The 27,062-nt window shown below is 44.6% G+C and overlaps 2 protein-coding genes across 2 annotated transcripts; both read left to right on the top strand.

Moving 5' to 3' along the window:
- The first annotated feature begins 8,117 nt into the window (after window positions 1-8,117).
- LOC134421048 (uncharacterized) lies at window positions 8,118-11,283 on the top strand. Its single transcript, XM_063161417.1, has 4 exons — window positions 8,118-8,249; window positions 10,094-10,600; window positions 10,695-10,841; window positions 11,002-11,283. Exons 1-4 carry the CDS (start codon window positions 8,118-8,120, stop codon window positions 11,281-11,283), a joined length of 1,068 nt encoding a protein of 355 aa, XP_063017487.1.
- A 1,364-nt stretch (window positions 11,284-12,647) lies between these two features.
- LOC134421047 (uncharacterized) lies at window positions 12,648-16,010 on the top strand. The gene is made up of 8 exons (XM_063161416.1): window positions 12,648-12,758; window positions 12,934-13,071; window positions 13,328-13,504; window positions 13,615-13,770; window positions 13,926-14,027; window positions 14,332-14,434; window positions 14,522-14,578; window positions 15,805-16,010. The coding sequence occupies exons 1-8, from the start codon at window positions 12,648-12,650 to the stop codon at window positions 16,008-16,010; spliced, it is 1,050 nt and encodes a 349-aa protein (XP_063017486.1).
- The last annotated feature ends 11,052 nt before the right edge of the window (window positions 16,011-27,062 follow it).

Raw genomic sequence — 27,062 nt, 5'->3', positions numbered from 1 at the left:
TTTGGGGAGTGAGTTGAGGGAAGGGAGCACTTACCCTTGAGAACTCCACAAGATCATTTGTAAAGTCATTAGTCTTACAAATTATTTTGACTGTTACTGTTATTAATTATTTTTACTGAAGTAGCACTTGGAGAAAAGAGTTATGCTAAAAATCCTCCTGACTTCTGCTAAAGCACACAATAAAAAGGCAATCTCTCCCCTCAAGAGCTTTCAGTCTTAATGCCACTCTATATTCACAGTGTTCATAATTTCATCTGGTATTTCCATCCTCTTTTATTCTGGTACATTGCACCTGAACTTCTTCCTCAGAAGAAGTTGGTGTTTGGCAAATCTGGAATTCATCCATCTTCACTTTTATGTCTGCCTAGTGTTTGGGCTCCCTCTCCTCAGTGGTTCTTCTTCTCACAGTTAACATTCCCCTTCTCTTATTTCCTTCACTCATTTTCTGCAATTGCTTGTATTGTGTCAGTCTCCATTTTAAAAACTTTGTCACAATTCTCTCGTATTTTCCATGGAAGCTTTCTTGTCTGACATTTTCCCTCTAGGTTCTCCTTTAGGGAGATCTGTGAACAAACAACTCCTGCCATCACCTGTCCAAAGGTAAGTGAATTGTTCCTTTTCTGGCAAATTGTTCTATCCCTCTTTGATGCCTTGTGAAGGGTGACCTAGAGCAGATGCTGGGCAGAGTTAAAGAATAAAGTAGGGATTTATTAAAAGGCCTCAATGGATCCACCTTGGGCAGTACAGGAGCCCAGCCAGGGCTGCACCCAAGATGAACCAAAATGGACAACTGGTCACAGGGTCTCTCACTTTTATAAGTTCTGCTCCATTTGCATATTGGAGTTAATTGTCCAATTACAGCTTTAGGTTATCAAATCACATCCTTCTTGTTTTTCTCTCTTCAGTCTACATTGTTTGTGCTCTTGGGCCTGAGATTTGGATCATTTGTCCTTGGTTCCAGGCTAGGAAAGGAATTGTTTTGTCTCCCTACTCTGTGAATAGAGCTCACCATCCCCTAATATGGAGCTCAGAACTACACACTAAAGCAGCAGAGGATCTGAAACATATAAAAGCTAAAACCTGAGGCATCATCTTCACTTCCCATATCCAGCAAGAACCTGCCAACAGGAAAAGGTCATGTGGAGAAAGCACACCTTTTAATAGAGGAGGTGATTGCATTGCCAGCAGGTTGGGGGAAGTGATCCTGCCCCTGTGCTCCCAATTTTTGGGGGGCCTGGATCTGGAGAGGCTTCGGTACAAGACAACTACACAGAATTTACTTGGGATAAAACCTGGATATTTTACACTTTTATAAATAATAAGCATTGGGAGCTGCCTGGCAAAATCCCAATCTTGTCTATTGGATCATTGTAAAGAAAAAGAAATTTGGCAAAAGGACCAAGTCAGCTGTCAGTAGCTTGTCCCTGAGCTCTGCTGTTAATTGTGGTGCCTCACTGCAGTTTGTTTGCAATAATTCCAGCTGTACTGCCAGGGTAGCCTTTAAACAGAAATGCTGTTGTTGTCACAACTGTTATTGTTCAAGAACTGCATTTTTCAATTAGAGGGAATATATGAGATACATCATCTGTAACAATCTCTTTTAATGATAACAACAGATACAATAATTAGTCCAGTGTATGAAATTAAAGATATTTAAATAATTATAGTGTAATCAAGTCAAAATTACTGATGTCTTTATTTGAGGCTAGATTATGTGGAAAACACCACAGGAAAATAAGTGCTTTGTAATCTAAAAGGCACCAGTATTTGATAGCACATTTGCATATATAGCATCAAGTAAGTTTGGTTTATGCCTTCCAAAGATTTAAAATATAAATAACAGTCATTAGGCCAGGTTTCAGAGGCTTGGTATGACAGCAAATCCTTTGTGGTTCAGTTTACTGGCACATCTCTGCTTGTTTGGTATGGTGGATTTGCAGCATAAAGGTGAATTTAATGGTGCTCAACAGGGTGGCTCAGAAACATCTGCATTCTAAATGCCTGTTTATTGGACTTTTTTGGAAAAAATTCAGTTCTTATCTGATACTGCACATACTCTTTAATCAAAGATAAATAAACAAAAAGACCAGAGAGTGCAGAGACATCAAGGGAAAAACATTAATTTTTGTATTATGTGGGGAAAAACCCAGCAACACCCCCCTGCAAAGCAAGCAAACAAAACCAAACCAAATCCATCATAAGCAAAAATTTAAAAAAAACATACACCAACCCAAAATTCACAGCTACCCACTCACTCCATCTCCTCTTCAGACTTTGAGGAAAACAACCTCTTGTGTAATTCTTTACCTTTAGCAGCAGGTGCTGACTCACCAAGCCAGAGGAGGGCACAGTTCAGGGATCTGGCAGAATTACAGCTGGTGGGTTTCAGGCACTGCCTGGGTCAAGGGGGAGCTGGAAATAGCTGTTTGTTTGTGTGTGTGAAAAGGATGCTGAGGAAGTATTTTTATCATTTGCCTTTACTGCAGGAGCTTATAAAGGCTATGTTTATATTTTATTTTCTCTTGGGATGTAATTCCCCGAAGAAATGTGAAATATTGGTGGCAAAACCTCAGTTTTGGAGCTGGGTTCTGAATTTGGAGAAGGTGCTGATACCTCTGGTTGGAAAGTTGAACACTGAGCCTGTGCTGGTGGTGCACATGAGGGGCTACATTTAAAGATGCATTTAAAATTAACACTTCTATCCAACTTGCCTCTACAAACAGCAACACTTGACCCTCAAGAAGGTAACAGGCATCTCATGATTTATTGTAGACTAAAGTTCATTCTTTTACTTGACAGAAAAACATTGGCAAGTACAAAGGGACCGATTCAGAGGGAACTGACTCCATTAACTGCAATTTTTCATCCCCTTTTCCACATCAGCAGCGAATTTACCTTTTCTCTGGGTGTGACATCAAGTATCTTTAGTATCCTGAAGGTCACAAGTGTTTCTCCAGCCTCACAGGTGCAATAACCAACGAGAAGAATAATCCATGCAGGATTTTCTTTCCATTCCATGGGTGATACAGGAGACTTTACTTCCAATGTGGTTAATTTAATGTGCAATTAATTTTATAGTTATTTAGTACTAAAAAATAATTTCAGGACAGAACAAATACTAGTTTTACTGTAAAGACAATGAAAACAAACAGGAAGGCAATTTCAGGAACTGAGATGAGGTTTTAAAACAGGATATGTCTGTGTTTGGGCAATGGAGTTTGTTTTACATGAAGATCTCTCTGATGGACACCCCCCATGCCACCTCTAATCCTTTGGAAGGAAGAGAAATAACTAGATTTCTCACACAGAGACATTCTTCAGCTTTTACTAGATGGAAGCATACTTCCAGAAAGCTCTGAATTGCTAAGAGGTAAATTGATGAAATTTATCCCATATGCCCCTTTCAGCAGGTTAGGAAACGAATCCCCTGGTTTTGGTGTATCACACAGAATTGTTTGAGACCTGACCTTTTAATGAGTTTTATCAATAGAGTTGAATAATTTCTACTCATAATTTATTTACTTCACTGTTTTGTTTCATTTGAATTGTGAATCAATTATATTTTTTCCTCTTGCTTTAAACTCATGGTTTTTCTATTCAGTTTTTCAAATGCTTCAGTAGTAACTTCTGTTATCCTTGACATTTCTGTGTCACCATAATATGAACTGCTGCAGTGGGAAACTTAATCCTCTAATCTGTCTAGCTCAGATGCATTGTTCATATAGAGACATTTTCTAATTCAGTGTATTTATTAACAGCTCTGAACACTCTGTTGGTGCTGGCATCTGCAATAGGAGCAGTTTTATGAGTGGAAACTGTGGTCCAGGAGTGGTGTGGTGTCTGGTTCCAGTGGCTGGAATGGCAGTGCTGGTCCCTATGACTGAGGGAATAATCTCTCTGGTTTAAGATGCACATAAATGTACAAATACAGAGATATGTGTGTGTGTGTGTGTGTGTGTTTGCCAGTTTATCAACTCTTCTATTGCAAGGCAGAGCTGAATATTCACCCAAACTTTCCTAAGCTTTCCTAGGAATCCCCAAAATCATTTGTGATAGCTGTTCAAGAAAACAAACCATTCTGGGAGTTTTGGGCTTTCAGATGAATGTTCAGTTTTCTGTAGAAACAATTTTTTGTGTGATTTTTTTTCCAGAACCTCAGGTTGAGGGGATGTAGCATTTCTGACCACTCATATAATTTAATTACTTTATTTCTGATTTGTTTAATCCCAAAACCAAGTTGGTTGTGACAAATAATTGGCTACTGTTGAAGTTGTAAAACTGGTCTGGATGAGTTTGCAGGGTAACAGGTCTGTCACTTTGATTTGAATGCTGGAGAAGAGACATAGGAAAGTGTTGATATAAAATATATATAAATATTCTCATAAATGTTTTATTCTCCCTAATAAATATTAAAAATAAACATTAAATTATTATTATTTAACTTAATACAAATAATATCTGGATCTGCAGGTGCTTTTAATCAAGTCAAAACAAACTGCTTCAATAAAACATAAAATAAACTATTTTAACAAACTGCAAAAATCACAGGATGAGGTGAAAGATCATTAATGATGTGATGTAGTTTATACATTTCACCTGAAGATAAATGGCAAATAGCATCACGATGTTTGGAAAGGGGATTAGGTAGTGCATAGGAAATAAATACTGCACCCCCATGAAACTAGGATTCATCTTGCTTATGATTATTCCATGCTGGAAGCATGATAGAAAAGTGCCTCTTCTCCTGGTGTAACAAAACTTCTTTCACTCTCTCTTTCCCTTCAAAAAAACAACAACAACAACAACAACAACAACAACAAAAAAAAAAAACCAACAAAAAAACCCCCACCAAACAACAACAAAAAAAAAACCACCCAAAAAACCAAACACCCCCCTCACCCCTAAAAAAGAAAAAAAATCAACCCACCCAAAAAAAAAAACCCCAAGGGAAAAAAGATTTTGCACACAGTCTCCCAAGAAACAGGACCAAAACATCTCAAGCTGCAAAGCAAGAAGGTCCTCAACACTAATAACTATTACTAAATGCTCTGTAATCTGAAAACTAAAAACAAGAGCAAATATTATTTCTACTTATATGTCTGTATGTGCTGTATTATGAAAACATGTTCAAAGGTTTAATTTTTTCTTTCTGTTTCAGAAATACTCATCAATGACTATGTTTCATTGTCAAGATAATATAAACTGATTGGGGAAAAAAGATAAGTTTACAACATGCAGTTGTTCTGAATAATGGAAATTTATTTTTCTCAAGAGTTGGCACATTATTAGGAAGCCCTTTGATGTTTCTTGGAGAAACAAATCAGTGCTAGTTGGTTTCATCCTTTATTGACAATGGCATTTTGGATGTGGCAGTGTCTGGAAAGCTGTTTTCAGCTGAAGTTGTTGGCATAGTCACAGAACGATGCTATTGTGAAGAAAAAATGATTTCATTTTAAGGCTACTGAAAGCTGCAATGAAATCACAGAAGAAATATTTGCTCATGTTGCAACTTAACATGCTAAAGACCCACAAGGAGATTGCTGCAAAAGGGTATATTTTGACTGTCTTGGAAATAAAGTGTTTCTGTTTCACTGCTATCAGGTGCTTTTGTTCCCCAGTAACTTTAAGACATCGGTTTTGTACTGCTGAGTCAAATTATTCTTTGTCACTTCCATGACCTCTCTCTTCACATTGCCCCTAAATTTGCTGCTCAGTTTACCCACCTTTGGTTTTTTTCCTGTATCTCTGTGCTATTCCTTCCAAATGCTGAAGAGTAACAATATAAACTTTCCACATTGATATTTGTTACCATCTCTGGCATATTCCTTACTTAAACTTTCTTGGAAAGCTGTACATCACTGCCCCTAAAAAAATCATTGTTTGAGGGTCCTGTGCCACCTGTAAGAACCAGAGATATGTGACTATACATGTATGCATCTTCAATTTCCTCATGTTTTGGGTAGCTCTGTGCAAAATGAAAAACCAAAAACTACTGAAGGTACTCAGAGAGATTTGGGCAAGTCTGTCGGTGTTCTGATATTTCCTGGTAGCAAGCAGACATTTCATTTTGCAAATTAACACTAAATATAGATGAGGTGTGAAATTCACTGGACCTGAGCACTCTACACTTGTCCCTTACATTCATCATTTCTGTTCTCACTGACCCTTACTAGGGAGTTACTGAGCCCAGTGCCATAATTTGCAGCAAATAGCCCTTATTAAATGAGAAATTGCTTGTGAGAATGATAAATTCATATAGTGATATCTTTCACAAGATCAAATCTAATAAAAGGTCAGCTGGTACAATTTCTTATGTAAATGAGTTTTCCAGATTGTTTCTCTTTCTACTTGTGCTATTGCCTAGGCTGTCATCAGACTTCAAAGAAATTCATTATTCTCCCAGCTCTTGACTTTAAACGAAATGCTTGCTGAACCTAATTGATGCTGCAAAATGTCTCTTTGCAGGGCAAAGAGAATTGTGCAAGAGTAATTCAGTCTATTGAGCTACTCACAGCCATTGTGTGTTTTACTGTGCCCTACTGACATTGTGTTTTTTTCCTGAAAAATATTGGAAATCATTTTCACTGATGGAACTGATGGGGAATAATGAATCAATCACATGAGAGAGAGTGGATTCAGCAAGCTCAATGCAAACTATTGTGAAAAGTTTTTAAAAGTCTTTTTGTCCACAAAATGTTTGGTTTTTTTTTTTTTCCTTCTCCTCAAGGTTATTCTGAAAGTAAATATTTGAGGCTGGCATGCAGTCTTGACTATTCTGAGAGCCAGTGAAGAAAGAAACAAAAATATCTACAAGCAAGCAAGAGGAATGAGTAAGGGAAGGTGAAGGCAGGTGCAATGAGTTGTGTGGATTCCAGGTAAGCTTGTGTAGGGTTTTTACATCTACTCCTGTAAAATGGCAGCTTTGGGTCTGAGAGACCCTGATGGGTCTTTTGGATAAAATGGGGAAACAGAATCGTTGCCAGCTTCTTTCTCTTTCACCCTGGCAATCCACAGGAGCAAACACTTTGTGCCAGTCAGCAACAATTCCTGCAATGGAATTAAAATGCAAGTGCATAAGTGAGTCCAGTCCTCTGACCATCCTGTGGAGGTTTTAATTTTGGCTAATGCTGAAGTGTGCCCTGGTAGGATTTGATCCCATCAGTGCCATATTGAGCTCCACTAGTTACAGTGCCCATGTTCTGAGGCCTTGCCCTTGTTTCCATTCTAAATCCTGCTTCTGCATGAATGAATGCCTCTCATTTATTTTGGTTAAAATTTGCCTGTCTGGTCTTGGTCCATGAACAACTCACTGTCCAATGCTCTTCAGCAGTTTGGTTCATTCAGAGCATAAATCTGAGTAAATTTTAGTTATTTTTTTCTTGAATTAGTAGAGCATAAATTGCTCATAGTCCAGCTATTGATTTGGAATGTCAGCTAATTATACCTTGGTCGTTATTATACTAGTGACTGAGAAAGCTAATGGACTACATTCCTGTCTTGGTTTGGCAGCATGTAAAGGCTATGCATTGAATGTCAACTATGGTTTTAGAGTGAGATTCCTTGATAACAATGGTTTTTATGCACATATAATGTTTTTTATAAAACAATACTTACAATGTTTTTCATTTAAGAAGACGTAGGAGGGAAGAGGAGTTTTGTTATCAGAAATGTTTCCAGCACAGATTCAGACCCCACACTGAAGTTCAAACGAAGTCCATGGGTAACCCCAACGTCTTAGGTACTTTAATTCTCAGATTCATTCAGGACAATTTTGGAATTTCCATTCCCCCCCACCCACTGTCTACCAGAGCAATCTTTGTGCTCATGACTGCTGTAATACATTCATGTGCAAGGTGCTGTGATATCTTTATTTTCTGATGATTACCGTTTCTCCTCTCCTTGTAGTCTTAAAAAACCCCCAAACCTTTAAAACTGATGAGAATCAAACAGCAGACTATGGGGAAAACTGAAAAGTTGGTGCCTTTCTACCAATTCCCTGGCAAATGAGATACAGTACAAGCAGAGTAGTTCTTGAGCCTTGGTTTTTCAGACAAAGGCTGTGAGAACAGCAAGTGGCACGACATGAATCTGTTCTTGTGTCAATTCCTTCAGTGAAAATGGAGCACAGTGGTGCTGCAGCCCCTGAGCAGCCTCAGGATGGTCAAGAGCTGCAGAAGCAGGAGATGACCTGTTCCAGAACACCAGTTCCTGAAAACTGCTCTGCTGAGCTCAGGCACGTTCTTCTGGCTGTGAGGGGCTCTAAGACAGGGATGTTTGTTAGCAACTTTAATAGAATTGAGAGACAAAGGATCTAGAGGCACTAGGGGACATGGCATTGTGGAGGAAGTGCACAGTGAGCCTTGTTTGTGGGGTTTCTGGATTTAGAATTCAGCATTCAGTGAAGGCAGTAACCAGGCTGAACCATGAGAAATACCATACTCTCCAGGTAGAAAAAACCACAAAAAGAGCAGGTAATTTGACTCACCCTTTGGATTTCGGGCTTGCTGCTCTTCCTTTACAACAGCAGGCTGCATAAGAATTCATGAGACTAACCTGCTGCTAAGCCATCTCTCACAGCTCTTGTTAAAAACTGACATCCCTGTCAAGGGGCAGACATGAAGCACAGGTCCTGCTGTGACCTGTGAGGCTGCATGATCATGTAATTTTGTGTGCTGGAGTCCCTTTCACTTGCTCTCTCACTTAACCAAGACAAAAAGCTTAAATCTTGCCTTGATGTACAATCTGATTTTTCTCTTTGCTGTCTTCTGAAATTGGGTATGCTGGGTGTGCAACACTTGCTGGCCTTTCAGAAGTAAACCCTGTCCCAGTGACAAAACAATTGTGATTCTCCTGGTTAGATGCTGAAATCAGGTCACCCAGTGAGCAATAGTTACTGAATTAACCCTTGGGCACTTAGTGCCTGAGAACTTAAAATTTTATTTTAAGCAGTTATTTAGTGATCCCTAGTTTCCTAGGAGATCAATAAATAAAGCAATACTTACAAGTTTTGTCATTTAAGAAGATGTAAGAGGGAAGAGCGGTTCTGTTATCAAAAAAGTTTCCAGCACAGATGCAAACCTCGCACTGAAGTTGAAGGTCCATGGATAACCCAATGTCTTAGGTACTTTAATTCTCAAATAGATCCATTCAAGACAGTTTTGGAATTTCTCTACAGGAACCAAAGTCTTCTCACCACTCAAAGCTCACCCATCTTTGGCCACAGCCTGATTTTACATACATATACATACATACATACATACATACATATATATATATATATATATATATATATGTATATATGTATATGTGTGTGTGTATTTCTATCAAACCATCAAAGTTTTTTCTATCTGCTGAGAAGCTGTGAAAGACAATGCATAAGGAGAGTGTAGAATGGGTAAAGATTAAGTCACACAGCAGCTGAGTTTGAAAGACATTTTCTGTCTTTTAATCTGTCCACTTTTGGCATTGTAAAAGTCTCTCCTCCACAATAGTCTCTCAAGTACTATATTTAATGATTTAATGCTGACTCTGAGAGTCCACTGGTGCAAAGAGGGTGACTATCTTGGTTAAAGTGACAGTGGGCAAGTCCTGCTCCACATGTTGGCTCTTTACAGTGCACAGAGCAGTGGGGGAGGTTGGCTGGGGGCTGTACCTGCCTCAAAAAGGCTTAATTATACAAGAAATATTGAACCAGTCCAAAAAGGGCACGTGGAGGTGTGTCCTGGGGCTCTCTGTAACACAGTGCACCGTGGTCACCGTGGATGGAACAGGACACAGTGTGCAAGGGTGACCCTTTGTGACACGTCATGCTGTAGGTGCTGGTGACACCACGGCCACACCACAGTGCTCAGTGCACACTGTGGAGCAGAGCAGTGCTGTGAGGAGTCCCCACGTTGTTCCTTGCTTTTCCAGGCGTTCTCTGTGGAGGTCACCTTGAGGTCACACTGTGGGTCTCAGTGACCCAGAGCCTTCCCAAGGTTTCTCTGCTGCAGGTGCCCTGAAGGGCAGTGTGTCAGACTTGCTGACCAGAGCCTTTCCAAAATGTTTCTTGTCACTGTGGCAGGAGACCTTCAGGCCAGACTGCAGGACTTAGTGTCCTGCAGCTGTTCTAGGCCCTCCCTATTGTAGCTTTCTTCAAGGCACAGCTGCAGCCCTCGCTGCCCTGCAGCTTTCCCAAGGCATCTGTCCTGCCCTTGTTGCCCTTAATCCCGACAAGACATGGCAGAGAGACCTCCCACCCCACCCAAGAAGGTGGAGAATTGCCCTTGTGGTGCCGCCCTCCAGCGACGTGCTGACTTGGAGCAGCTGCAGCTGCTGCAGAAGAGTGAGTGAAAGGGCTGGGCCACAGGGCTGGCCTGCAGCCAGCTCCACCCTGCCCCATCCCATCCCTTCCCTGCGGACATGCCCATGGACAGGACAGAAGAGGGGCTGGGGCATCCTGGGGCTGTCCCTGCCTGGGGAGACTGCAGGGCTGGGCTGTGCTCTCTGGCCTCTCCTGCAGCTCCTCAGCTCTGGCATTCCCTGCTCTTTGCCAGATGCAGCCAAGGACCCGGCACAAGGGCTGGATCCTGCCCGTAGCTGCTGGCGCTCTGTAGGCCAGGTACTGAGAGCCATCCCCTCCTTCTGAGCCGAGCATCAGCACTGCAGCACTGCATGGATCGTGCCTCTCTTCCCTGTTGTTCCTTCTTTTGCAGAAGTTCACAAACCTCGCTTGGTGTCGAGAGATGATCAGCATGTTCACCAAGGGTGCAGCAGAGGCTGGCCCCACAGCCCCTCAGAGCATCCCTCCTGCTCCCAGCCTGGATCAGTTTGGGGAGAGAGTTGTTTCCAGTCCCAGTCAAGTAAGCAGCCTGTGGCCGGGGCTGGGTGTCCCCAGCAGCGCCGTGGCGCCTCAAGCCTTTGAGGCCCGGCCCAATGTGGTGGCAAGGGAAGCACTTCTGAGGGGAAGCTGGGCAAGCTGCTGCTCTGGCAGCTCTGCAAGTCTCCCTGTGCCTCGTGCAGGTGCCAGGCTTTGTCAGGAACTTGCACCAGAGGCTGGCGTCCAACGAGCCTCCAGACGACTGGCTGTTCATGGACATCCTGCGGCTGACCGAGGAACAGCCCACTGACGTGGCAGTGACCCTGCTGCGGTGTGCCCCAACGTGTGACAGGTACAGGGCCCACCTGCCTTGGGGGCTCAGGCCTAGCCCTGTACAGCCAGTGCAATGGGCTCTGCTGGACAGGCAGAGAGTTCCAGGAGCCACCGGAGCCTCCATTTCCCAGCGCTGGCTTGTCAGCCCGTAACCCTCCTGACGTGCTCCCTGCCTACCCCTCAGGGCACTGTGGCTCTGCCATCTGGGCCCTTGTGGCTGCCCAGGCCGCAGTGCCCTGGCTGAGACCCCCGTGACACCCAGCTCTGGTCCTGCAGAGCTGCCGCAATCATGTGGAAGACCATCGCCTCGTCAGGAACGGCAACGGAAAAGGTGCTGCCCACACTGCTCTGCGTGATGGACGGCTGGCCCATGCAGAAAATGTACACCGCTGACGGGGACAACAAGGATGTCTTTGCCCTGGCCGTGAGTTTCCATAGCTGGCCTTTGCTTGTAGGCAGGTTGCTGCTCCAGTGCCTCTCCATCCTCTCCCCCACTGCAACGTACCTGTCTGCCTCAGGCACTGTGCTGACACCTGGCTTAGGGACAGGGTTCAGGGGCACCAGGCTGGCTGCTCCCCCTGTGTCTCCCCTGGCCTCTCCCTTGTATGCTCAGGCCTTGCCACTCCATGTTGAGTGCTGTCTCTGGATGGTTTATCCTTTGCAGGCAACTAGGGTGATTTGGGAGATTCTCCGCCTGCCCTGGTGCCCAGAGCCGTTTGTGGAATATTCCCCCCATCTCCTTGTGGCTCTGCTGTACCAAGTTCACACCACTACAGAGCAGATGTCAGAGGAAGTAAATACTTTCTGGAAGAAATGTCAGGAGGAAAATGGCATTACCGCCAACCCCAACAGGTGCTCCGTGCCAGTCCTCCTGTCACTCCCACGTCCCCAGGGCTGCAGGCTGGGGTCCCAGCATAACCCGGGCTTTGCTCTGCACACAGCTTTGTAGTGAGCACTGTGAAGTCATTGCTGTACCATCTGCAATGTCTGAATTTACTGATGGCTCTGGAACGGAAGTGTGCCTGGGACACGCTGCTCCGTGCAGAAACCCACCACTATGCAATGGGTCTGCTGGCCAGGTGAGACCTCGTTCTGCCCACCGCCCCTCTCCTTTGTGCCCGCATGGCCCCACACAGTCCCCGCGGTCATGGGCGCAGGGCCGTGTCCCCAAGGGAGGGATGAGCGGACTGGAAAAGGCCGGCACAGGAGGGTGTCCGGGAGCAGCCGCCTCCCAAAGCGGCAGGGCCGTGTCCCCAAGGGAGGGATGAGCGGACTGGAAAAGGCCGGCACAGGAGGGTGTCCGGGAGCAGCCGCCTCCCAAAGCGGCAGGGCCGTGTCCCCAAGGGAGGGATGAGCGGACTGGAAAAGGCCGGCACAGGAGGGTGTCCTGGAGCAGCCGCCTCCCAAAGCGCCCCCGGGCTGCTCGGGAGCAGACCGGAGCTCTGTGAGTCAGCCCTGGGACAGGTTTGCCCACCCGGCCCAGGAGCAACGGCGCCTTTTTCTCCCCGCCAGGGAGATGCGCCGTGTGTGCCAACCTTTCTGCTCCTGCATCGCGCTCCGCCTGCTCTGCCGGCTCAGCAGGGAGGAGCCGTGCTGGGAAATGGCCTCCCTGGCGTTCCTGGTGGAGGTGAGCGCCGCGGCCAGCGCTGCCCGGCTGAGCTGCCTCCCAGCCCTCTGCCCTCTCGGAGCCGCAGCTGCCGGGGACGCTGCCCGTGCCCTGTGCTCGGCTGCCTTGGCTGGGCCCCGTGCACTTCTGAGCTCCTGCCAGCTGGGCACCTCTGTGCCTGCTCTGTGCCTTTCAGGTCCTGGGTTGCCTGGATTTGAATGAATGGGGTAACAACATCCTGGAGATCTTGACCAAGCACCTGCTGAGCGAGTCCATGGAGATGCGACGCCTGGCCCTCAGAGGCCTCGTGATGCTCAGCAAAGACCCCTCGATGGTGAGAAGGATGCAGCAGCTGAAGCTGTGCTGGCAGCGTGGGGCTGGGGCAAGCAGCCCCTTGGGCTTGGCTGGGCTTTGGCAGCTGTGGCAGCTGCTCCCAGCTCTCCAGGGTCGCTGTTCAGCTGCCGGAGTGCTTCGGGACAGGCCTTTGGCCTCTATAGACTCCATGGCAGGCGGGTGGGGTTGCACTGCTGGAGCAGTGCTGGTGGTGAAGCTTTTCATGGATTCACAGCACAGCCTTGTGTTCCACATAGGCCAAAAAAATGTGCAGCCTGTCTGAACCCCTCATGGATTTCCTGAGCAATGAAGACATAGAGGTGGTCAAGATGAGTCTGTCTGTGTTCACAAATATACTCATGAACAAGGATATCCTAACATCCTGCCCCACAGCCCCCAAACTGGCTGCCGCGCTCCGGCCCCTCTTTGACAGTGTAAGGCTCTGTGCCCCCAGCCACGGCCCCTGGCTGCTGCCCACAAGTGTGGTGCCCTGTGGCCTGTTGGGCCTGGAGAATCCAGTGCTGAGTTTTTTCCTTTCCAACAGGACAACAATCAAGTGCAGTGGCTCTCCATCGGCCTCTACAAAGATGTGATGGAATCAGTAGTGGAAAGGGGAAAAAAGGCCCTGAAGCCTCATGTGTGCGAGAGCCTGCTTCCTCTCTTCTTCCACTGCTACGACGAGAACCGGCGTGTGGCACAGGTGAGGCCTCCTGGGTGTCCCCTTGGGAGGGGGCTCAGCTGTCTGCCCAGCCCCTGGCACCTGACGGGCTCCAGCCTCCTCCTGGCCATGGCACAGAGATGCGGCTCCTGTGCCCTGGGCCGCGGTGCCATCTCTGGCTCTCTGCTGCTCTGCAGACCTCTCGGGAAACGCTGCTCTCTGCAGTAAACTTCCTGAAGAGAAGGGATCTCAAACAGCTGCTCAAGTTGGATGACCCGTGGAGCTTTGCCGAGCACGTGGTAAGGACAGGCTGGAATCCCCAGGCCAATCCCTGGAGAAGCCGCCTGCCCAGGGCACCCAGTCTGTGGGGCTGGCGGCTGTGGCCCCTGCCCAGTGCCGCAGGCAGGGCCACCAGCCTGCGCCCCACACGCCGCTCCCTTCCCTGGGCCGTGCGGGCTCTTCTCCGGGCCCCTCTGGCCCCGAGGCCGGTGCCGAGCAGCCGGGCCTCGGCGCTCGGTGGGCAGGGGGGGCCGTAGGGAGCGCCCGGCCCGGGGGCAGGGCCCGCATCAACCCTTTCCCTCCGCGCCCTGCCGCTCTCCGCAGCTGGCAGAGGACAGGAGCCGAGCGGCCGAGCACCTGCGCCAGGCCCTGCCGTACCTGCAGAGCCCCCAGGAGCCCGTGCGAGAGGCGGCCGTCAGATCCATTGGTGAGCCACCAAGCCGGCTCTCGCTCCCTCCCTTCCCCGGGGCCTCAGGGTCCGGGCCAGGGGCCGTGACGGGCTCTGTGTTCCCAGGGACCGCCGGGATGCTCATGAGAGGACAGCGGGAGGAGCTGCAGCTCATCTGTGAGGGTGAGTGAGGCGGGCGGGGTGTCTGTCTGTCTGTCCTGGGAGCTGCCAGGGGAAGCTGCACGGGGTGTCTGTCTGTCTGTCTGTCCGTGGGAGCTGCCAGGGGAAGCTGCACGGGGTGTCTGTCTGTCTGTCTGTCCGTGGTAAGCTGCCAGGGGAAGCTGCACGGGCTGTCTGTCTGTCTGTCCTGGGAGCTGCCAGGGGAAGCTGCACGGGCTGTCTGTCTGTCTGTCCGTGGGAGCTGCCAGGGGAAGCTGCACGGGGTGTCTGTCTGTCTGTCCGTGGTAAGCTGTCAGGGGAAGCTGCACGGGGTGTCTGTCTGTCTGTCTGTCTGTCCGTGGGAGCTGCCAGGGGAAGCTGCACGGGGTGTCTGTCTGTCTGTCCTGGGAGCTGCCAGGGGAAGCTGCACGGGGTGTCTGTCTGTCCGTCCGTGGGAGCTGCCAGGGGAAGCTGCACGGGCTGTCTGTCTGTCTGTCCTGGGAGCTGCCAGGGGAAGCTGCACGGGCTGTCTGTCTGTCTGTCCGTGGGAGCTGCCAGGGGAAGCTGCACGGGGTGTCTGTCTGTCTGTCCGTGGTAAGCTGTCAGGGGAAGCTGCACGGGGTGTCTGTCTGTCTGTCCGTGGGAGCTGCCAGGGGAAGCTGCACGGGGTGTCTGTCTGTCTGTCCTGGGAGCTGCCAGGGGAAGCTGCACGGGGTGTCTGTCTGTCCGTCCGTGGGAGCTGCCAGGGGAAGCTGCACGGGGTGTCTGTCTGTCTGTCCGTGGGAGCTGCCAGGGGAAGCTGCACGGGCTGTCTGTCTGTCTGTCCGTGGGAGCTGCCAGGGGAAGCTGCACGGGGTGTCTGTCTGTCTGTCTGTCCGTGGGAGCTGCCAGGGGAAGCTGCACGGGCTGTCTGTCTGTCTGTCCGTGGGAGCTGCCAGGGGAAGCTGCACGGGGTGTCTGTCTGTCTGTCCTGGGAGCTGCCAGGGGAAGCTGCACGGGGTGTCTGTCTGTCTGTCCGTGGGAGCTGCCAGGGGAAGCTGCAATCCCTGCCCCGGCTGCGGCAGCTTCGCTCCTTGTGCACACGAGGGGCAGCGTCGGGAGCACGGAGCCTTTTCAGAGATGTCATTTGTGGCCAGCACCTTCCAGCTGGTCCTTGTTGTGTCCTGCTTCCTCCAGGCCGTGGCAAGAGCTGAGTGGGCCGCTCCTTTCAGGGGCTTTCCTCACTCTGGCCATGGCTCTGTTTCTTTCAGCCCTTCAAGCCCTTAACTCAGATGAGAGCCCCTCCAACACAAACCTCATCGTTCAAGTCATGTTGGATGAAAGAGCTACATCACTAAGTTCATCTTCTGGATCAGGACAACCAGGACAGCAGCAGATGCCATGCAGGAGGAAACAAGCTGGAGATCAGAAGGGAGCAGCTGGAGCTCCAGGCCCAGCTAATGCTGGGAAAATCTGAGCTTGCCTTCCCTCTTTACTGGTCCCTCCCTGCAGCCCTCAGAACCTGCCTCTTCCCTTCTCCCAAGCTTTGCCATTAATAAACATTTCAGCTTCTTCACCTCATTTGTATCTTTGTGGCGCTGAAGTGGATCAGAACCTGAGCCCTGCAGCACACAGGCCCTGTCCTGCCATTCTTTTCTCTGCTGCATTCTATGCAGAGAAGCAAAGCACATCAGGCTGGAAAGGTCCCTGCCCTGGAGGTCTGGTTTCACACCACTGTGAAAGACCTAAGGGTCTTGCTGAGCACACTGAAGGTCAGCAGTAGGACTCAGAGCCTGGATTTTAGAAGAGTCAACTTCAGTATTTTCTGAATCCAGCTGTAAGGGATTCCGTGGCAAGCATCCATGGGGGCAAAGGAGTTTGGAATGCTGGAAGTTATTCAAGAACAGGTTCCTTGGAAGCACAGCAGCGGTCCTTCCCTACAAAAGGGAGAGCAAGAGGGCAGAAGCAGAGACCCCCCCCTGATTTCCAGTGAGCTTTGGGTGTGCTAAAAAGGAAGCAAATGAAGCAGCAGTACAGGTGTGTGGAGGGATAGAATTTAAGAGAACAGTGCAGAAGGTAATTTCACACCTGGGGAGTTGCAGCTGTGCTCATCAGCAGAGATTAGGAACAGGCCTGCCCTTCATAGGCCACAGCTGTGTCCAGTAAGAAGACTGCTACAAAAGAGTGGGTGAGCTGAGAGTTGGGGTTGGTTGCTTGTGCTGAGGAGAGGCTTGGAGTTTGTTGGTTGTGCTGTGAAGGAGAAGGAGTCAGTGCTGCTAGGAGCTGTCCATGAGAAATCGCCCAGAAGGTATGGGAGCTTAATGATAAGATGACAGCAGTACTTTAGCTCAGACCTTTGCTGTATCTACTTGGAAACTGGGATTTTTGCCCCACCTTACAGCTGTGAACCTTGGAAGCCCCTCATGGCATTAAAATTGTCCTAACTGGATTAATTGTAATAATGGTGAAATTAAACTCTCTGGAACACAGCAAGGAGATCAGCTGGCTCGGAAAGCATGGCAATTTTGGAGCACTTCATCCTTTTCATAGCACTGCTTGGTTTCTCTCCTTCAGAGCTGACACTCTGGTGTCTGTTCTGCTTTGGTATGTAATACATCTTGTGAAGGAAGGTGTGCCAAAGAGCTCCTCCTGATTTAGAGATCAAAGCCAGGACCTATCAAATGTGCTGATGAAAACCTCAGTTCAGTATATAAAAGACGAAATGTTTCAGCCAGCAATAGTTTTCATGTAGAATGCAAAGCAAGGTGGTTGATGCATTTACAGCACAAATCAATGTATTTTGTCAACTGGGCTGACCTCAGGAACATTAAAAGAAATGCATTGTGCTGCTGCAGTGAGTTTTGAGCAGTCCTTTCAAATAGTTTTCGTGTGTGATCCTCCTTAGAATATGAGATGTTCATTTTGCTCAGTTACATTTAACATGGCAAATAAGTTAAGGCATTCAATTCTAAAGTGAACTTTTCATAGAGTATCAAAGTGCTGCTAGTAAATTAAAACTACTTAATCTAGTGCATAATGAAGAGCTGTAATGCTCTGAATAAATCCATGGCTCAAATGTGTACTCTAATGAAGGTATCAGTCATTAGCGTTTGCCTGACTCTTTTTATGTGGTTGAAATTAACAGCAATGTAAGCCACATTGCAAACACTAAAAAAAAAAAAAATCCCAAATATTGAGAAAATATTATCTGTAAAGTACACCATGGATAATCTGTGTGGATAAAATTTTATCTGCAAATGCAAAATGTAGCTTCTTTCAATTTTTTTTCTTTACTTTTTTTTTGTACACAGCAGAGAAATAGAAAACCTCTTAAAAGCTCTTTCTGAAAGATCATATGGCAGCAGTTGGAATTTAGCCTATCAAAAGTGCTTCTCATGGTACATAAGGAAGTGTGATATCCCATTAAAACAGGGGAGAATATTATTAATCTCTATTAAAAAGACTAATGAAACGGAGTATGATATCCTGCCAGCTGTGGCTTAGAACTTTTTCTTCTTTCATTTGAATTAGAAACAGGAAAAGCCATAATCAGAGCAGGGCATGGAAGCGGTGGAGAAGGAAGTAATTTAGAAGTGTTCTCTTTCATTTTTCAAATCTGAAGGACCTGAGGGATTCAGCTCTTGGTTTAAACAAGAGCAGCCATCTGACATTCTGTAGCTCTCCAGAAAATGCAAGTCAAAAAAAAGTCTGGGCTGTGGGAATAAAAAGTATGGGTGGCTTTTTTCCATTTTGTCTCATTTTGATTTTTAACATGTGGGAATTTACCAATGCAGGGAGATTTCCTCCATGCTCTGTAGCAGATGAGTTATATGGGCATATCACAGGGCTGACCCTGAATCCGTGAGTCGGTATGTTCAGCAGGAATGGTTTATACACATTTTGGTTATGGCACATCATGGTTCTTGCCATCTTCTATGGCATTAGAACAGATATTTAAGTGATTCTGGGCCTCAGCTGGCAGCCAGTACAAAATGCTGATGGAAATCTGTTCCCCCACAGAGTCATAACACCACTCCTGAGAATATCCACATTGAGCATTTTCAAGTGCACAGACCAAACATCCCAAAGGGAAAGGGGCGGATCTTATTGCAGTCTTGTGGCAATGCCAGAGGTCTGAGATTTACTTTGGTTGTCAAATTTTTGTTTGTTTGGTACTTATTCAGCTCCTGTGCAATAAGCATATGATTTCTCTGCAAAGCCCCGATATCCCACATCTTATATCAAAATATACCTCATTGTATAGTGCTCAGAATAAAATGTAACACCACAGGTCAACTCAACCTATGAGAAGGTGCACAAAAAAAAAAAAAAGCCTTGGGGTTCCTGAACTCAATTGTGTAACAAGTGTTTTGGGTTTTGCATGTTGTTACTCTTGAAGTTTAATGGTGTATTTCCACCCCCATGCCACAGCTTTCCTTCTGACAGGTGCCTGTAAATCCCTGGCTGATGGCAGTCAGTGGAGCTCAGGTTTGGGCTGGGTCACTTCTGTGACAGGGCACTTTACAAGCAGGGCCACCAAGGCCAGCAACTGCACAGGAATCAGGTACAGACCAAGGGGCCTGGCACTGCCGGGCTTACCAGTCCTCCTCTTGAAGCTCAATATCAAAAATTAATTCATTATTAATTAATTATTCTGTAATTTTGTGGCAAAACCCTGGGGAGGGTGGGACAGTAGGGAGAAGGGCAAGGGAGGCCTGGGGGGTGGTCTTGCAAATGTAATTAATGGTGTTTGCACATATCCAATAGTCAATAAAGCACAGAAAAAGCCACTCATGTTCCAATATCCTTTTACAGGTCATCATAACAGCTTTGCCTATTTGAAGATGTACATCTGTGGGGTTTTCAAGCTCAGTTAGAAGCACCTTTCTACCAAGACTGCAAAACTGCTATTGGTAAGGGATGCAAATACCACACGAGGAAAAAAAAATCACAGGTAGTGTTCCCCTTCCATAATAAGCTGAGCATCATGTTAGTGCTCAGAACTGTGAACATTTATTTCACTTTATTGTTGCAGCAGAACACCAAATTAAGATTTTTTGATAAATTATTTATTTACATACAATGACGAGGAATCCCAGACTAAAATGTATTTGAGAAGACGTTTATTTTCTGAGCATTCAGAAAGAGAAAGTGTTTCACTGGAATGTTGAAGCAGCATGTAGGAGCTGATTAGAGGTGCCTGCCACATTGCCTAGGCATGCCCTTGGAGAACTTGGGGAATTTGGGGAGTTGTAATGCTACTGACATTGTACCTGGCAGAGTGGTAAGTCTGAAACCAACATTATACACACCGCTTGTTTTCCAGTTTGGTGCCTCACCTTTTATCTAAAGTATGATTAGGAAAACCAAGAGCATCCCCTTCCTTTTCAAAAAACCAACCAACCACCTTTACAGCTGTTCAAACATAAAGATGTTTATCTTGAGCAAAATGTTTTTCTCTGATGAATAACCAGCATAATAATTTGTCTTTCATTTTAGTGGTTTTTAATTCCACTCAAATCTGAGCTTCTGATACAAATTGTTTAGATCAAGGAGTAAACTCGTATTTCTAATGGATTACTTGTGAGCAGAGCAGGCAATAAAATGAATAATGGAGGGGAATCTTTAAAAATTGCAAACTGACCTTTGAAATGTCAGAATTTGGATGTTTCCTGTAATCAGCATTCTGTGATAAATGAGAGCAGTAAATGTAAAGATCCTTGGTTCAAAGTGTGTGTAATCGAAATCCAATGAGAGATCGATGGCCTTTGGGTGACCTTTTCTGAAAAGGTCAAATGACAACATTTATGGGAAACTTTTCATGTGCTTGGAGGATGATTATAAATGGGTTTATTGCATTTCAGTGTTCTGCTTATAGAGGGAAACTCTGCCTATTTGTCTGGGGCCTATATATTTGTATGAGCATATATGTCAGTCATGTCAATTTTATACATATTTTTATGTATATACATAGCCTGACATATTTGTATTATTTGAATTTTTAATTAATACTGTTATAAAATAATATGAGAGAAATGCTACTACATGCATATAAAATATTACCTGGCTATTTTTAAGGAAGGCAACAGAAGGATCAAAGATGACTTCAGTGGAAAATTGGTTCCATTTTGCCAAAGGTGACCGCAGCTTGGAAATAAAATAACAAAAGCTCCTATCACAAGTGATGAAGGAGTAAGTCTCTCTCTCAGAGACACCTTTTAGGAATAAGTCCACTGACACATTTTTTTCTGAGTGGCTGTTGGAGAATGTTTTTGTGCTGATCTTACATAACACAATATCTAAAATGGTCTAAAGGTAAATTAGAGACTGTCATCACCAGATCACCAGCTTTTTGATGTCTGCCTTGCTGTTTTGTATTTCAGATTATGAAAAACTGCTACTTATTTGTCTGAATGATTGATATATTTTTTTTTCCGAAATTATATGTATGTTCAGCTTTCTGTGAGGGCCTGAACTACCTGATTTTCTTTGTAACAATTTAGTCTTAAAGTGAAGATATTTTCCACCCTTCTGTGGACAAGAATTGGTTATGAGCTCTTACATTTCATTAGAAAAGCTTCATATGCTTGTAGCTTAAGCATAATTGCTTTTAAAAAGTCAGTTATTGCATCAGTCTAATCATTAATTACTGGGAAATCATGTAGACACCAGATCATCCCCACAGAAATAGTCTCTTATTGCAGAGGAATGAGAATTTGCACTTTTGGGCAACTGGTGGTTGAAGCACAGGACATAAATCCACAGGAACAGGGTTTTAGGAGTTTTACTGGCCATGGAACTGTTTGCTTCCTTGATGGAAATTCAAAGGGAGGGCTGAGAGTCCAGCTCAGTTCTTCTCTTCTTTTGCATCATTCATCATTAATGAACCAACACGGATAACGATGTAATTATTCTGATCATAGTAAACAGGTTTGATGGCTCTGGTGACAAGGAACCTGCACAAATGCTCCTTGCTCTACTGGTTCTGTCCTTGTTGAAAGAGTAAAAATGGGTGAAGAGGGAAAAAGAAGAGATTTAGCACTGTGAAGTATCAGCTATACATGGGCATAGAAATAAATCTGTGGAAAGGTAAGCAGTTTTTACTGTGACCCCATTCAGAGCTGAACTGGAGTTTAAATTAACTGAAAAAAGCTCTTTCCATGTGAGAAAATAGAACTATGTCTTAGATGACATATTTCATTGATATGCAAGTATATAATGCCAAATCACAGTGATAAAATCACAGGGTCTCTGATCTGTAACTGGCCTGTTCTATTAATATTTCTTTAGAGTACGCAGCACTAGCTATTTCTGGAACTATCCTAAACTTAAATGTGCCAGCTATTATTTCATACCATTATTCTGCAGCCCAAAGCTGGAGCTGCAAGCTGTGATGTGCTGTGTTTTTATCTGCATTACCAGATAATTTGATACTGCAGGAAGAGGGGAGCTGGAGTCTCATTTTTCCGACATGGCTGAGTGATGCATTTTCTATTAAATACAGTCAGGTGAAACAGGCCAGGCATATCCTATCTCCTGATTATTATAACTTGTGATTAAAAGATGGTTTGTGTTGAGACAGCTTTGTCACAGCCTTCCTCTGAAAGAAATGTTAAATAGCTTTAAATTCAGGCAGTATACACAGCACGTCAAGCTGTTGTGTTTCAGAGTGGTGGAAGGAATTGCTTCCTTTTTTAATGGTTTTGGGCTTCACAATGAAATGAGCTTTCACTAAACGACTCCTCTAGTAATAGTGTGGATGAGGAAAATAAATTAGAAGAGCAGAAGTCAGTGAGTAGTTAGGAGTGCAAGCATTTATTCCATTATTTTGTACTTTGGGTAAATTTTCAGCCCTGAGTACAAAATGCCTTCATTGTACTGAGGAGATTTGCATTTTAATTCACTGCACATAACAAACATCTACAAACCTTTGTGTTTTGCCAAAAATAACAAATGTCAGAACCTAGTGAGCTCTCAAAGAGGGATGAATATATTGAGACCTTAAATCTATCACAAAATTAGGTACTTTGGCATTAACACAGGAGTTAATGCTAGCAATTTTATATAAGATGGCATGTTGTTTGAGCATTAAATCCTTGGACTGACATGTCAGGTAAGGAGTAGTTATTCAGAAGAATAATTGCTTTCTTCATGTGAGCACGTGTTTTGCCCATGTTTTTTGTGCTTGTCTTTACAAATCTTTGTTTCTAAATATCAACGTGTGAATTGAGCACGTGGAGCTGCAGATGGTGAATTTTGCTTTCAAAATTTAGTTTGCAAATATGTATTACATTTGTGGATAACAAGGTCAGGTCTCAGCTTTAAAAATACCTGCCATGGTAAAATGTTTGTCCTTCCAACATCACAGAAATTGTTCAGCTGCCAATAGAAAAGATTAGTTCAAAGACATTTTTTGGCTGGCGTGTTGAAATCAGGATTATGTTTACCTGAGGAGATGCTCCAGCAGGAATGTATTTTGAAGTGAAGTGGAAACAAAGAACTCTAAGACTACTTAAGAAGTGATAATGTGGTGAAACAGATTTGAAAGTCCTCAGGAAGTTGCCTCCAGTTATACGTGAGAGAACCTGATCTAACTTAGTTAGGTTTTGATGTTCATTTCTTGTTCTACCCCTGAACTCAAAATGCTCATGGTGCCCCATGGAAGACTTTGGTCTGTACTGGCATAAGCATCAGATGCTTCATCAGCTGTGTGAGGCCGTCCTGGATTTTAATGAATAAATCTATTCTGGTCAATAAGGTTTCCCTTGGGCTGTCAGAAGCTGCCTAGTGTAGCAACAATATGCAATTTTCTTTTTTAAGTTTGTTTTTTTAAAAGGAAGCATACGTGTCTTGAGTTAAGGTTTCTCTCACAGAATTAGAGGCTCCAGACAGTATTAGAAAGTGCATGTTTGAGGAAAATTCACCTAAAGAAACAAACCTCACCTTCCACAGGAACTGTATCTAGAATGTCACCAAATGCCACCACCTTGTCCTCCTGACATGTATGAGTCTCTCCACTGTTTGGCCAAATATGATCATTACAGTAGGCTTGGAGTTATGCTTGTTTTGGGAAGATGGTAGAGATCTGTCAACTAGTATAAATATAAAGTTTTTCTGCAGCTTTACCTGATAAAATTGTTCCAGTAGAAGGAAAAAAGGCTGTGGTAATTTGTAAAGGAAACTTTCTACTAGCCTTATATTTTCAATTGCTGAAAAGATGTATGGAATTTAGAAATGCCTCTTTCCAAAGAGAAAGGTAGCTTCAGGGTTTCTTTTTCCCTTCCTAGTGGTTCTTTAGATATTTCCATAAAAAGAATTTGTCATTATCATTTTCCTTTCACAAACAGAATTCAAAATGCTGATGCTACCAAATTTCAGCTTTGTAGAAATAAAAAGTTTGTGTTCATTCAGCACAGTCCCTGCTGTAGAAAGTGCAGGCACCTATAGGTATGTGATGACTTGCTCTTTGGAGGGATATTTGGAAAAACGTATTCAGGAGATGTACTGAATTCTCTCAGGATCACTTCTTAAATTTGACCCAAAGAAAAATTTCAAAAAAGAAAATAAATACTTCTAGGCTGTTTTTATGCTTTTTCCTCTATAAGCACCAGGCTCAGCTCAGTTTAGGAGGGGAACATCAGCCTGATGCATAACTTTTCCATTTGCACAGAACAGTAGAAGAAACTCTTGACCAACTTTTTGAAGGTCATTTAGCAGATGCAAAAGGCAAGGCCATCACAAAGGGAAAATGACCAAACACATCAATTCCACAAAAAGCTGCTGCTGCTTTATGGCCATCTCTTTTCAGCTCATGTTTCTGTGTACATGCATCTCTGCGTGGGTTTTTGGCAGTTCAGGAAGGTGAAAGAAGGCTTGGGTTTTATTCAGGTGAAAGGCAAAAGGAAATCCTCTGGAAGCTGTTAAACCCACAAGGTTTGTGCTTGGCTAAGGACAGGTGAAAACTCAGCACAAATAGTACCAGTGCAAGAGAGCACATCCCTCTCTAATCAGAATTTAGCACAGTCAATATACTTTAGTGTGCGAGGAACTGCAGTTGTTTTTCTAAGTTTTACTCTCCATTTTACTCTCCCATTACTACCAGTGTCCAAACAGGTAATAAAAGTGACCTTCCCCAGCTCATGCTTCTCATAACTGAAGGTGAAAAATGACAAGGCAAACAAAACAAGTGGTTAGAAATCATAGTGATCATGGCTGATACAACTGATTCATTTGACTCTTGTACAGGAATCTGATTCAGAAAAGACAACTACAGAGAACTAGGAATCATGGACAGAGTTAGGAGACACTTTACAGCTTTAGGATGGGAAAAGTTCGTTTCTTGACGCGTTGATCTTTCTTTGGACAGGGCATGAGCAGTGCCTATGGAGCCACATATTGCTGAGGCAGGATGCCATGCAGGTCAGGCTTCTGAGGGGCTGCCAGCAGAAATCACAAGGATTTGATGCCTTGTCAAGGCTGACCTAGAACAGAGGCTAGATAGAGTTAAAGAATAAAGTAGGGATTTACTAAAAGGCCTCAATGGATGCACCTTGGGCAGCACAAGAGCCCAGCCAGGGCTGCACCCAAGATGAACCAAAATGGTCCCAAAATGAACAACTGGTCACGGGGTCTCTCACTTTTATAAGTTCTGCTCCATTTGCATATTGGAGTTAATTGTCCAGTAGTTTTAGGTAATGAAGTCCCATCCTTGTTTTCTTCTGTTCATTCTGCTGTTGTTTATGCTCTTGGGCCTGAGATTTGGGTCATTTGTCCTTGGTCCCCAGCTGGAGAAGGAATTGTTTTGTCTCCCTGCTCTGTGAAGAGAGCTCACCATCCCCTAATATGGAGCCCAGAACTACACACTAAAGCAGCACAGAATCTGAAAAATATAAAAGCTAAAACCTGAGGCATCAGATTAGGGCTTGGAGGACTGTGGGCTGCTGCAGTCTGATCAGTGACTAGAGGAGGCTGATAAAACACTGAAAATGACTGCGTGTGAGATTTATTATGGTTTCCTTCAAGTGCTCCAAGTTCAGAGCTGGCAGTTGAATGCAGGAGGCAGATGTGAGACTGCTCCTGTGCTTGGAGACCAGGAGGGTGACAAACAGCCTGACATGAAACGGGCAGCTCTGGATTCAAACAGGACTTGTGGCAGACAGAGATACAGTAGCATATTATATGGGGCTTGAACAATTTATTGAAGATTCAGAGCTTGAGTTCTGACGTTGAGATATCAATCACATGATATAAGTGTGGAGAGGTGTTTGCTGTCTGCCTACAGACAAACATCTCCCCTGAATGAGTTGAGAGATTTGCATGTAAACCTGCTCTGCACCTTAAATGTGAGTCACAGGATTTTCTTTTCTGTTCTGTCAGGAAAAATATATTTAAAATATACTTCTGTATTCTTTATAAAAGTATATTTGAGTTTACTTTATAAATGCTATGTACATAAAAATGTATTTAAATATCAGGTGGGTACATAGGTAACTACAGTGGTCTTTGTTGTACAAAGCATAGTGAGAATTTTTTTCCTCAGTATTCCACCCCTGAGATGTACCATTTTAAATCTGTTGTTCTTCTGAAGCTGGGATGTAGTCAGACAGTATAATGTATCAGGCTTGTTGGATGCTGCATCTGAATATAAAGGCAAACCAGATGCTTGGTCTTTCTATCCATGGAAAACTGTGGCATCAGTGAGCTGAAAGTGTGGTAGGATGAAATTTAATTTTTTCCTTTTGTTCAGGGTTGTTTCTGCTTCGAGTTGAGAAAGTCTTCTGTTTTCCATTCTATGTTACTACAGTTCTTAAATTTTCTCTTTAAATAATTGATTCTGCATTTTATGTTTTTATTTTCTGTTTTATCTGTGTACACAATAGAGTGTTTGAAGCACAAGGCATCCTCTTAACGTACTCAGCTGTAGAAAACAGAAGCTGTTACTGGATTTGCTGTTAAGAACGCTGACATCCATATTGAAGCAGAGATAATAACAGTAAGTTATTCTGAATTGTAAAAGGTATGGTAGTTTTCATTGACATAAAACCTAGTAATTGGCATTGTTATATAATGGCAATTAAAAAGCACTATAAAGAATAAGATCTGATCCAAAGGTTGGCTGGACAAGGAAAACAGCTGTCCTGTAAAGGAAATATACAATATACATGGAAAGAAGATAATACTCCATTATTTGATCTACAGTCCTGGAGAACACACAGCATGAGCAGAGCTTTCTGAAGGCATCAGTAATTTGAAACTACACCATGGAGGAATCCAGGCAAGTGAGAAAATCTATATACGGGTCTCAGATGGTAGACTGAAAGGTGCATTTACCCTCTCCCACCTAGTTCAGTAAGTTGGATTATGAAAGCCAAAAGCATAGGAAACTGTGTGGCTAATTTGATGGGAAGATTTCTGTACCTCCTCCTCATCTTTCTCTTGGCACATATTTGTCTGGCTGTCCTGATTGCCTGTGTTCTCTCACACATTTAATGAACAGTTATCTTTCAGTCCTCCTACTTCTCTGCCATCT

The sequence above is a fragment of the Melospiza melodia genome, chromosome 8 (assembly GCF_035770615.1).
Source record: "Melospiza melodia melodia isolate bMelMel2 chromosome 8, bMelMel2.pri, whole genome shotgun sequence".
In the NCBI taxonomy this organism is placed as follows: domain Eukaryota; kingdom Metazoa; phylum Chordata; class Aves; order Passeriformes; family Passerellidae; genus Melospiza; species Melospiza melodia.
The sequence above is the reverse complement of the archived record's forward strand: the minus strand, read 5'-3'. Positions and strand labels throughout refer to the sequence as shown.

Bases quoted from the DNA above. Each gene is read 5' to 3' on its own strand.
- LOC134421048 (XM_063161417.1), top strand. From the start codon at position 8,118: ATGGAGCACAGTGGTGCTGCAGCCCCTGAGCAGCCTCAGGATGGTCAA. The intron at 10,601-10,694 runs GTACTGAGAGCC...CTTCTTTTGCAG, and splicing joins GCTGGCGCTCTGTAGGCCAG to AAGTTCACAAACCTCGCTTG. The intron at 10,842-11,001 runs GTAAGCAGCCTG...TGCCTCGTGCAG, and splicing joins TTGTTTCCAGTCCCAGTCAA to GTGCCAGGCTTTGTCAGGAA.
- LOC134421047 (XM_063161416.1), top strand. From the start codon at position 12,648: ATGCGCCGTGTGTGCCAACCTTTCTGCTCCTGCATCGCGCTCCGCCTG. The intron at 13,072-13,327 runs GTGAGAAGGATG...TGTTCCACATAG, and splicing joins TCAGCAAAGACCCCTCGATG to GCCAAAAAAATGTGCAGCCT. The intron at 13,505-13,614 runs GTAAGGCTCTGT...CCTTTCCAACAG, and splicing joins TCCGGCCCCTCTTTGACAGT to GACAACAATCAAGTGCAGTG.